General features: G+C 49.2%; 1 protein-coding gene across 13 annotated transcripts in view; it reads left to right on the top strand.

The window, feature by feature from the left end:
- The window catches only part of LOC124039511 (TRAF2 and NCK-interacting protein kinase-like), a 92,446-nt gene that overhangs the window by 44,352 nt on the left and 34,268 nt on the right, over positions 1–13,826 (top strand). For 12 of the 13 annotated variants that reach the window (XM_046355562.1, XM_046355554.1, XM_046355558.1 and 9 more), the window contains 7 exons: positions 83–191; positions 1,519–1,689; positions 1,770–1,913; positions 3,192–3,326; positions 3,569–3,669; positions 3,818–3,967; positions 4,430–4,589. In XM_046355562.1, coding sequence (XP_046211518.1) covers positions 83–191; positions 1,519–1,689; positions 1,770–1,913; positions 3,192–3,326; positions 3,569–3,669; positions 3,818–3,967; positions 4,430–4,589 — 970 coding nt within the window. The remainder of the gene's footprint in view (positions 1–82; positions 192–1,518; positions 1,690–1,769; positions 1,914–3,191; positions 3,327–3,568; positions 3,670–3,817; positions 3,968–4,429; positions 4,590–13,826) is intronic. The other variant, XM_046355561.1, reaches the window with a different exon arrangement.

The raw sequence follows: 13,826 nt of genomic DNA, 5'->3' as shown, positions 1-13,826 counted from the left end.
CCTGGTCAGATCACGTGGTCTGGGATACCTCTGAGACCTGATGCTCTGAGGCACTGATCCCAACCCTTTCTCTGATTGGCAGTACGGCATGGGCAGTGGCTCCAAGTCCTCCTCCTTCACGCCATTCGTTGATCCACGAGTCTACGGAACCTCCCCCACTGAGGATGATGATGATGAAAACTCTGCGTCCGGTGAGTCCGTTATGTTTACATTTGAGTCATTTAGCAGACGCTCTTATCCAGAGTGACTTACAGTTAGTTAGTTCCTTCATCCTAAAGCTAGAATCCTTGGTTGTTACTAAGTCCTTTAGTTGCCTTTAGGCAAACTCCAAGTGGGCTGTCATGTGCCTTTTACTGAGGAGTGGCTTCTGTCTGGCCACTCTACCAGCTGCATGGATGGTTCTCCTTCTGGAAGGTTATCTCATCTCCACAGAGGACCTCTGGAACTCTGTCAGAGTGACCATGGGGTTCTTTTTTCACCTCCCGACCAAGGCCCTTCTCCCCCGATTGCTCAGTATGGCCGGGCGGACAGCTCTAGGAAGAGGTGATTCCAAACTTCCTCCATTTAAGAATGATTGAGGCCACTGTGTTCTTGGGGACCTTCAATGCTGCAAACATATTTTGATACCCTTCTACAGATCTGTGCCTTGACACAATCCTGTCTCGGAGTTCTACGGACAATTCCTTCGACCTCATGGCTTGGTTTTTGCTCTGACATGCACTATCAACTGTGGGATCTTATAGAGACAGGTGTGTGCCTTTCCACATCATGTCCAATCTACTGAATTTACCACAGGTGGACTCCAATCAAGTTGTAGAAACATTGAGGGTATGGTGAAAAATGGAAACAGGATGCACCAGAGGTCAATTTCGAGTCTCACAGCAAAGGGTCCGATTTAATTTTTAATAAATGTGCAAACTTTTTTTTTTAAATCTGTTTTCGCTTTGTCCTTATAGGGTATATTGTGTGTAGATTGAGGAGAATGTTTTGTTTTATTTTATTCGTTTTAGAATAAGGCTGTGACATAACAATGTGGAAGAAGTGAAGGGGTCTGGATACTTGCACTGTAAGCTTGTTTTACTCCAATGTTACTAAACAATGTAAATGTAATCAAACACTGTATAGCCTCAAAACATGGTTAGAACTGTAATATTGATATCACAGATGGTCAGTCTTTGCATCCATAGCTCTGTCTATGAATTTGAGATTAGTTACATTTCTCCAGGCCCATCACTCAGCGTTTTACTGAAACAGAGGTCACTGTGTTATTGTTTAAATTAAGGACTCTAGCTTTAAGATCGCTAGGTGAGACATCCACATATCACAGTCATAGTAAGTCACATGTTCCTTTAAAGAAGTAGCTATCACCAATGGCTTCTTGCTCAAGCTCCTCTTGCCAGTGAATTGCTTAGGAATCAGTAGGTTGTGCAAATGTTTCTTTATGTTTTAAGGTTGTCCTGTGGTTGTAAGTTTGAAAGGTTATGTGAACGTTAGTGTAATGTTACCCTGTGGTTGCAGCCCACTTTGCGAACGAGCTGCTGCTTCAGGAGCAGGCTAGACTGAACGAGGCCAGAAAGATCAGCGTGGTCAACGTGAACCCGACCAACATACGACCTCACAGCGACACGCCTGAGATACGCAAATACAAGAAACGCTTCAACTCTGAGATACTGTGTGCTGCTCTCTGGGGTAAGAGACTTAAACTATACAGTACATATACACACACATTGTGCTATTGTGTGTGTGTTTTATTATTTGTGTGTGTCTAGGTGTGAACCTGCTGGTGGGGACAGAGAACGGTCTGATGTTGCTGGACCGTAGTGGTCAGGGGAAGGTCTATAACCTGATCAACCGCCGACGCTTCCAACAGATGGACGTTCTGGAGGGCCTCAACGTCCTGGTCACCATATCAGGTAGGACTGACTGCTACTTAGACACAATCGGACCAAACGGTTCTGGAGGGCCTCAACGTCCTGGTCACCATATCAGGTAGGACTGACTGCTACTTAAACACAATCGGACCAAACGGTTCTGGAGGGCCTGGGTCACCATATCAGGTAGGACTGACTGCTACTTAGACACAACCGGACCAAACGGTTCTGGAGGGCCTCAACATCCTGGTCACCATATCAGGTAGGACTGACTGCTACTTAAACACAATCGGACCAAACGGTTCTGGAGGGCCTCAACGTCCTGGTCACCATATCAGGTAGGACTGACTGCTACTTAAACACAACCAGTGTTGTGGTTTTGACTGTCCGGGCTCAAAAGGCAGACTTGTGTTTTCTGAACAACTCGAGGCCTGTAGCAATGCTTTGTTCCGATTGGAAGATCACTCTCAAAGAGCTAACAGGCTGAAGACTTTTCCCTCTCTCCTCCCTCTTCTCCTTTCCCCTCTCTCTTCTACTCCCTCCCCTCCTCTCCCCTCTCTCCTCCCTCCTCCCTCTCCCCTGGCCACTCTTCCCTCTCTCTTCTACTCTCTCCCCTCTCTCTCTCCTCCCTCTTCTCCTTTCCCCTCTCTTCTACTCCCTCCCCTCTCTCTTCTCCCCTCTCTACTCCCTCCTCTCTCTACTCCCTCCCCTCTCTCTCCTCCCTCTCCTCTCTCTCCTCCCTCTCCTCCCTCTCCTCTCTCTCCTCCCTCTCCCCTCTCTCCTCCCTCTCCCATCTCTTCCCTGGCCTCTCTCCTCCCTCTCCCCTCTCTCCCTGGCCTCTCCTCTCTCCTCCCTCTCTCCCCTCTCTCTCCTCCCTCTCCCCTCTCTCCTCCCTCTCTCTCCCATGGCCTCTCTCCCTCCCCTCTCTCCTCTCTCCCTCCCCCTCTCTCCTCCCCGCATCTCTCCCCTGGCCTCTCTCTCCTCCCTCTCCCCTCTCTCCCTGGCCTCTCTCTCCTCTCCTCTCTCCTCTCCTCCTCCCTCTCCCTCTCTCTCTCTCTCTCTCTCTCTCTCCTCCCTCTCTCCTCCCTCTCTCCCTCTCTCCCTCTCCCCTCTCTCTCTCTCTCCTCTCTCTCCTCTCTCTCCTCTCCCTCTGTCTCTCTCTCCCTGGCCTCTCTCCCCTCCTCTCCCTCTCTCTCCCCTGGCCTCTCTCCCCTCCCCCTCCCTCTCCCTCTCTCTCCCCCTGGCCTCTCTCCCCTCCCCTCCCTCTCCCCTCTCTCTCCCCTGGCCTCTCTCTCCTCTTCCCCTCTCTCTCTCCTCCAGGGAAGAAGAATAAGTTGCGTGTGTACTACCTGTCCTGGCTGAGGAACAGGATATTACACAACGACCCCGAGGTGGAGAAGAAGCAGGGCTGGGTCACTGTAGGAGAGCTGGAGGGCTGTGTGCACTACAAAGTTGGTACGTGTGTGTGTGTGTGTGTGTGTGTGTGTGTGTGTGTGTGTGTGTGTGTGTGTGTGTGTGTGTGTGTGTGTGTGTGTGTGTGTGTGTGTGTGTGCGTGTGCGTGTGCGCGGTGGTGGCTGGGTGAAGTTTAAACCTGTGTGTTGCATTAGCCCATTGAGCTAAAGCCTAGGCATTATCACAGGTTACTAACACAAGTATCAGTGAGTGATTGACTCTCCTGTGTGTGCGCTGTTTCCAGTGAAGTATGAGAGGATCAAGTTTCTGGTCATCGCTCTGAAGAACTCAGTGGAGATCTTTGCCTGGGCACCGAAACCCTACCACAAGTTCATGGCTTTCAAGGTAACACACACCAGTATGATCTAATTTCCTCCACGATCACCTGGGTGATGCCCAGCAGCCATTTTCAAGCAAAACGCTCCCCACACATCAGTGATCACAGTATCTCTTTCTCTATTCCCTGCTGTCTCTCGTTCTGTCTGTCTGTCAGTCGTTCACTGACCTGCAGCACCACCCCCAGCTGGTTGACCTGACGGTGGAGGAGGGTCAGAGGTTAAAGGTTATCTATGGCTCCAGCGTCGGGTTCCATGTCATTGATGTCGACTCTGGCAACCCTTATGACATCTACATTCCCTCCCACGTAAGAGTGTGTGTGTGAGTGTGTGTGCGCTCAGAGAAGGAAACCTGAACCAGGTAACATCTGATTTCTCCACACTGGTGGTGAGCCATTGGTTCCCCTTTGAACTATGACCTCTTAAATGGTAACCGTACCTACTGTGTGGTAGTTCTGGTTTCAGGGCTCAAATACCATGACGTTTACCATTTGTTGTTCAAACCATGACGATGCTATTTTGTTTACATTCTGTGTTACCATGGTGATTGTGTGAATGTTGGAGTGGGAGATTCCATTGTTGCAGCAGTTTCTCCTCACACAGGGGGGTGGGAAGCTGGCCACAAGACAGGGAGGGGGGGGAAGAAGAGAGAGACATTTAGAGAAATACGGGAAAGAAAGAGGTAGAGGAGTTGTGGGGGTCGTGCTCTGTGCCCGCCAGGCTGATGCCACCCCACCCCTCCACTGTGTGGTATCTATCGCCCCCGGCAGATTCAGAGTCAGGTGACGCCCCATGCCATCGTGGTGCTGCCGCGGACCGACGGGATGGAGATGCTGCTGTGTTACGAGGACGAGGGCGTCTATGTCAACACCTACGGACGCATCACTAAAGACGTGGTGCTGCAGTGGGGAGAGATGCCTACATCTGTTGGTAGGTCACACACACACTATATACACAACTCACTGCCCCCCTCACACACACTATATACACAACTCACTGCCCCCCTCACACACACTATATACACAACTCACTGCCCCCTCACACACACTATATACACAACTCACTGCCCCCCTCACACACACTATATACACAACTCACTGCCCCCCTCACACACACTATATACACAACTCACTGCCTCCCTCACACACACTATATACACAACTCACTGCCCCCCTCACACACACTATATACACAACTCACTGCCCCCTCACACACACTATATACACAACTCACTGCCCCCTCACACACACTATATACACAACTCTCACTGCCACCCTCACACACACTATATACACAACTCACTGCCACCCTCACACACACTATATACACACAACTCACTGCCCCCCTCACACACACTATATACACAACTCTCACTGCCACCCTCACACACACTATATACACAACTCACTGCCCCCTCACACACACTATATACACAACTCACTGCCCCCTCACACACACACTATATACACACAACTCACTGCCCCCTCACACACACTATATACACAACTCACTGCCCCCTCACACACACTATATACACAACTCACTGCCCCCTCACACACACTATATACACAACTCACTGCCCCCTCACACACACTATATACACAACTCTCACTGCCCCCTCACACACACTATATACACAACTCTCACTGCCCCCTCACACACACTATATACACACAACTCACTGCCCCCCTCACACACACTATATACACAACTCACTGCCCCCTCACACACACAATATACACAACTCACTGCCCCCTCACACACACTATATACACAACTCTCACTGCCCCCTCACACACACTATATACACAACTCACTGCCCCCTCACACACACTATATACACACAACTCACTGCCCCCCTCACACACACTATATACACAACTCACTGCCCCCTCACACGCACTATATACACAACTCTCACTGCCACCCTCACACGCACTATATACACAACTCTCACTGCCACCCTCACACGCACTATATACACAACTCTCACTGCCACCCTCACATGCACTATATACACAACTCACTGCCCCCTCACACGCACTATATACACACAACTCACTGCCCCCTCACACACACTATATACACAACTCACTGCCCCCTCACACACACTATATACACAACTCACTGCCCCCTCACACACACTATATACACAACTCACTGCCCCCTCACACACACTATATACACAACTCACTGCCCCCTCACACACACTATATACACACAACTCACTGCCCCCTCACACACACTATATACACAACTCACTGCCCCCCTCACACACACTATATACACAACTCACTGCCCCCTCACACACACTATATACACAACTCACTGCCCCCTCACACACACTATATACACAACTCACTGCCCCCCTCACACACACTATATACACAACTCACTGCCCCCCTCACACACACTATATACACAACTCACTGCCCCCCTCACACACACTATATACACAACTCACTGCCCCCTCACACACACTATATACACAACTCACTGCCCCCCTCACACACACTATATACACAACTCACTGCCCCCTCACACACACTATATACACAACTCACTGCCCCCTCACACACACTATATACACAACTCACTGCCCCCCTCACACGCACTATATACACACAACTCACTGCCCCCTCACACGCACTATATACACAACTCACTGCCCCCTCACACGCACTATATACACAACTCACTGCCCCCTCACACACACTATATACACAAACTCACTGCCCCCTCACACACACTATATATACACAACTCACTGCCCCCTCACACACACTATATACACACAACTCACTGCCCCCTCACACACACTATATACACAACTCACTGCCACCCTCACACACACACTATATACACAACTCACTGCCCCCCTCACACACACTATATACACAAACTCACTGCCCCCTCACACACACTATATACACAACTCACTGCCCCCTCACACACACTATATACACAACTCACTGCCCCCTCACACACACTATATACACAACTCACTGCCCCCTCACACGCACTATATACACACAACTCACTGCCCCCTCACACACACTATATACACAACTCACTGCCCCCTCACACGCACTATATACACAACTCACTGCCCCCTCACACACACTATATACACAAACTCACTGCCCCCCTCACACACACTATATACACACAACTCACTGCCCCCTCACACACACTATATACACACAACTCACTGCCCCCCTCACACACACTATATACACAACTCACTGCCCCCTCACACACACTATATACACAACTCACTGCCCCCTCACACACACTATATACACAACTCTACTGCCTCCCTCACACACACTATATACACAACTCACTGCCCCCCTCACACACACTATATACACAACTCTATTGCCCCCTCACACACACTATATACACAACTCTATTGCCCCCTCACACACACTATATACACAACTCACTGCCCCCTCACACACACTATATACACAACTCACTGCCCCCTCACACACACTATATACACACAACTCACTGCCCCCCTCACACACACTATATACACACAACTCTACTGCCCCCTCACACACACTATATACACAAACTCACTGCCCCCCTCACACACACACTATATACACAACTCTCACTGCCCCCTCACACACACTATATACACACAACTCACTGCCCCCTCACACACACTATATACACACAACTCACTGCCCCCCTCACACACACTATATACACAACTCACTGCCCCCTCACACACACTATATACACAACTCACTGCCACCCTCACACACACTATATACACAACTCACTGCCCCCTCACAGACACTATATACACAACTCACTGCCACCCTCACACACACTATATACACAACTCACTGCCCCCTCACACACACTATATACACAACTCACTGCCCCCTCACACACACTATATACACACAACTCACTGCCCCCCTCACACACACTATATACACAACTCACTGCCCCCCTCACACGCACTATATACACAACTCACTGCCCCCCTCACACACACTATATACACAACTCACTGCCCCCTCACACACACTATATACACAACTCACTGCCCCCCTCACACACACTATATACACAACTCACTGCCCCCTCACACACGCTATATACACAACTCACTGCCCCCTCACACACACTATATACATAACTCACTGCCCCCTCACACGCACTATATACACACAACTCACTGCCCCCTCACACACACTATATACACAACTCACTGCCCCCTCACACACACTATATACACACAACTCACTGCCCCCTCACACACACTATATACACACAACTCACTGCCCCCTCACACACACTATATACACACAACTCACTGCCCCCTCACACACACTATATACACAACTCACTGCCCCCTCACACACACTATATACACAACTCTCACTGCCACCCTCACACACACTATATACACAACTCACTGCCCCCTCACAGACACTATATACACAACTCACTGCCACCCTCACACACACTATATACACAACTCATTGCCCCCCTCACACACACTATATACACAACTCACTGCCCCCTCACACACACTATATACACACAACTCACTGCCCCCTCACACACACTATATACACACAACTCACTGCCCCCTCACACACACTATATACACAACTCACTGCCCCCTACACACACTATATACAAACTCACTGCCCCCTCACACACACTATATACACACACTCACTGCCCCCTCACACACACTATATACACAACTCACTGCCCCCTCACACACACTATATACACAACTCACTGCCCCCTCACACACACTATATACACACAACTCACTGCCCCCTCACACACACTATATACACACAACTCACTGCCCCCTCACACACACTATATACACACAACTCACTGCCCCCTCACACACACTATATACACAACTCTACTGCCCCCTCACACACACTATATACACAACTCACTGCCCCCTCACACACACTATATACACAACTCACTGCCCCCTCACACACACTATATACACAACTCACTGCCCCCTCACACACACTATATACACAACTCACTGCCCCCCCCACACACACTATATACACAACTCACTGCCCCCTCACACACACTATATACACACAACTCACTGCCCCCTCACACACACTATATACACAACTCACTGCCCCCTCACACACACTATATACACACAACTCACTGCCCCCTCACACACACTATATACACAACTCACTGCCCCCTCACACACACTATATACACACAACTCACTGCCCCCTCACACACACTATATACACACAACTCACTGCCCCCCTCACACACACTATATACACAACTCACTGCCCCCCTCACACACACTATATACACAAACTCACTGCCCCCTCACACACACTATATACACACAACTCACTGCCCCCTCACACACACTATATACACACAACTCACTGCCCCCTCACACACACTATATACACAACTCACTGCCCCCTCACACACACTATATACACACAACTCACTGCCCCCTCACACACACTATATACACAACTCTATTGCCCCCTCACACACACTATATACACAAACTCACTGCCCCCCACACACACTATATACACACAACTCACTGCCCCCTCACACACACTATATACACACAACTCACTGCCCCCTCACACACACTATATACACACAACTCACTGCCCCCTCACACACACTATATACACAACTCTATTGCCCCCCTCACACACACTATATACACACAACTCACTGCCCCCCTCACACACACTATATACACACAACTCACTGCCCCCTCACACACACTATATACACACAACTCACTGCCCCCTCACACACACTATATACACAAACTCACTGCCCCCTCACACACACTATATACACACAACTCACTGCCCCCCACACACACACTATATACACACAACTCACTGCCCCCTCACACACACTATATACACAACTCACTGCCCCCCTCACACACACTATATACACAACTCACTGCCCCCTCACACACACTATATACACAACTCACTGCCCCCTCACACACACTATATACACAAACTCACTGCCCCCCTCACACACACTATATACACAACTCACTGCCACCCTCACACACACTATATACACAACTCACTGCCCCCTCACACACACTATATACACAACTCACTGCCCCCCCCTCACACACACTATATACACAACTCACTGCCCCCCTCACACACACTATATACACAACTCACTGCCCCCTCACACACACTATATACACACAACTCACTGCCCCCTCACACACACTATATACACAACTCACTGCCCCCTCACACACACTATATACACAACTCACTGCCCCCTCACACACACTATATACACAACTCACTGCCCCCCTCACACACACTATATACACAACTCACTGCCCCCTCACACACACTATATACACAACTCTACTGCCCCCTCACACACACTATATACACAACTCTATTGCCCCCCTCACACACACTATATACACACAACTCACTGCCCCCTCACACACACTATATACACACAACTCACTGCCCCCTCACACACACTATATACACACAACTCACTGCCCCCTCACACACACTATATACACACAACTCACTGCCCCCTCACACACACTATATACACAACTCACTGCCCCCCTCACACACACTATATACACACAACTCACTGCCCCCTCACACACACTATATACACAACTCTATTGCCCCCTCACACACACTATATACACACAACTCACTGCCCCCTCACACACACTATATACACAACTCTATTGCCCCCCTCACACACACTATATACACACAACTCACTGCCCCCTCACACACACTATATACACACAACTCACTGCCCCCTCACACACACTATATACACACAACTCACTGCCCCCTCACACACACTATATACACACAACTCACTGCCCCCCTCACACACACTATATACACAACTCACTGCCCCCTCACACACACTATATACACAACTCTATTGCCCCCCTACACACACTATATACACACAACTCACTGCCCCCTCACACACACTATATACACACAACTCACTGCCCCCTCACACACACTATATACACACAACTCACTGCCCCCTCACACACACTATATACACAACTCACTGCCCAACCACTCCCCCTCACACACACTATATACACACAACTCACTGCCCCCTCACACACACTATATACACAACTCACTGCCCCCTCACACACACTATATACACAAACTCACTGCCCCCCTCACACACACTATATACACAACTCTATTGCCCCCTCACACACACTATATACACAAACTCACTGCCCCCTCACACACACTATATACACAACTCTATTGCCCCCCTCACACACACTATATACACACAACTCACTGCCCCCTCACACACACTATATACACAAACTCACTGCCCCCTCACACACACTATATACACACAACTCACTGCCCCCTCACACACACTATATACACACAACTCACTGCCCCCTCACACACACTATATACACAACTCACTGCCCCCTCACACACACTATATACACACAACTCACTGCCCCCTCACACACACTATATACACAAACTCACTGCCCCCTCACACACACTATATACACACAACTCACTGCCCCCTCACACACACTATATACACAACTCACTGCCCCCTCACACACACTATATACACACAACTCACTGCCCCCTCACACACACTATATACACACAACTCACTGCCCCCTCACACACACTATATACACAACTCACTGCCCCCCTCACACACACTATATACACACAACTCACTGCCCCCTATATACACAACTCTATTGCACTATATACACACAACTCACTGCCCCCTCACACACACTATATACACAACTCTATTGCCCCCTCACACACACTATATACACACAACTCACTGCCCCCTCACACACACTATATACACACAACTCACTGCCCCCTCACACACACTATATACACACAACTCACTGCCCCCTCACACACACTATATACACAAACTCACTGCCCCCTCACACACACTATATACACAACTCTATTGCCCCCTCACACACACTATATACACACAACTCACTGCCCCCTCACACACACTATATACACACAACTCACTGCCCCCCTCACACACACTATATACACACAACTCACTGCCCCCTCACACACACTATATACACAAACTCACTGCCCCCTCACACACACTATATACACACAACTCACTGCCCCCTCACACACACTATATACACAACTCACTGCCCCCTCACACACACTATATACACAACTCACTGCCCCCTCACACACACTATATACACAACTCACTGCCCCCTCACAGACACTATATACACAACTCACTGCCACCCTCACCACACTATATACACAACTCACACACACACACTATATACACAACTCACTGCCCCCCTCACACACACTATATACACACAACTCACTGCCCCCTCACACACACTATATACACACACTCACTGCCCCCTCACACACACTATATACACAACTCACTGCCCCCTCACACACACTATATACACAACTCACTGCCCCCTCACACACACTATATACACACAACTCACTGCCCCCCTCACACACACTATATACACAACTCACTGCCCCCTCACACACACTATATACACAACTCACTGCCCCCTCACACACACTATATACACACAACTCACTGCCCCCTCACACACACTATATACACAAACTCACTGCCCCCCTCACACACACTATATACACACAACTCACTGCCCCCTCACACACACTATATACACAACTCACTGCCCCCTCACACACACTATATACACAACTCACTGCCCCCTCACACACACTATATACACAACTCTACTGCCCCCCTCACACACACTATATACACAACTCACTGCCCCCTCACACACACTATATACACAACTCACTGCCCCCTCACACACACTATATACACAACTCACTGCCCCCTCACACACACTATATACACACAACTCACTGCCCCCCTCACACACACTATATACACAACTCACTGCCCCCTCACACACACTATATACACACAACTCACTGCCCCCCTCACACACACTATATACACAAACTCACTGCCCCCTCACACACACTATATACACAACTCACTGCCCCCTCACACACACTATATACACAACTCTCACTGCCACCCTCACACACACTATATACACACAACTCACTGCCCCCTCACACACACTATATACACACAACTCACTGCCCCCACACACACTATATACACAACTCACTGCCCCCCTCACACACACTATATACACACAACTCACTGCCCCCCTCACACACACTATATACACAACTCACTGCCCCCTCACACACACTATATACACACAACTCACTGCCCCCTCACACACACTATATACACAACTCTATTGCCCCCTCACACACACTATATACACACAACTCACTGCCCCCTCACACACACTATATACACAACTCTATTGCCCCCCTCACACACACTATATACACACAACTCACTGCCCCCTCACACACACTATATACACACAACTCACTGCCCCCCTCACACACACTATATACACACAACTCACTGCCCCCTCACACACACTATATACACACAACTCACTGCCCCCTCACACACACTATATACACAACTCTATTGCCCCCTCACACACACTATATACACAACTCACTGCCCCCCTCACACACACTATATACACACAACTCACTGCCCCCCTCACACACACTATATACACACAACTCACTGCCCCCTCACACACACTATATACACAACTCACTGCCCCCTCACACACACTATATACACACAACTCACTGCCCCCTCACACACACTATATACACACAACTCACTGCCCCCCACACACACTATATACACAACTCACTGCCCCCTCACACACACTATATACACAACTCACTGCCCCCCTCACACACACTATATACACAACTCACTGCCCCCTCACACACACTATATACACAACTCACTGCCCCCCTCACACACACTATATACACAACTCACTGCCCCCTCACACACACTATATACACAACTCTATTGCCCCCTCACACACACTATATACACAACTCACTGCCCCCCTCACACACACTATATACACAACTCACTGCCCCCTCACACACACTATATACACAACTCACTGCCCCCCTCACACACACTATATAC

Source organism: Oncorhynchus gorbuscha, linkage group LG07 (assembly GCF_021184085.1).
Source record: "Oncorhynchus gorbuscha isolate QuinsamMale2020 ecotype Even-year linkage group LG07, OgorEven_v1.0, whole genome shotgun sequence".
Taxonomy (NCBI): Eukaryota; Metazoa; Chordata; class Actinopteri; order Salmoniformes; family Salmonidae; genus Oncorhynchus; species Oncorhynchus gorbuscha.
This window is presented reverse-complemented; position numbering and strand designations above follow the sequence as displayed.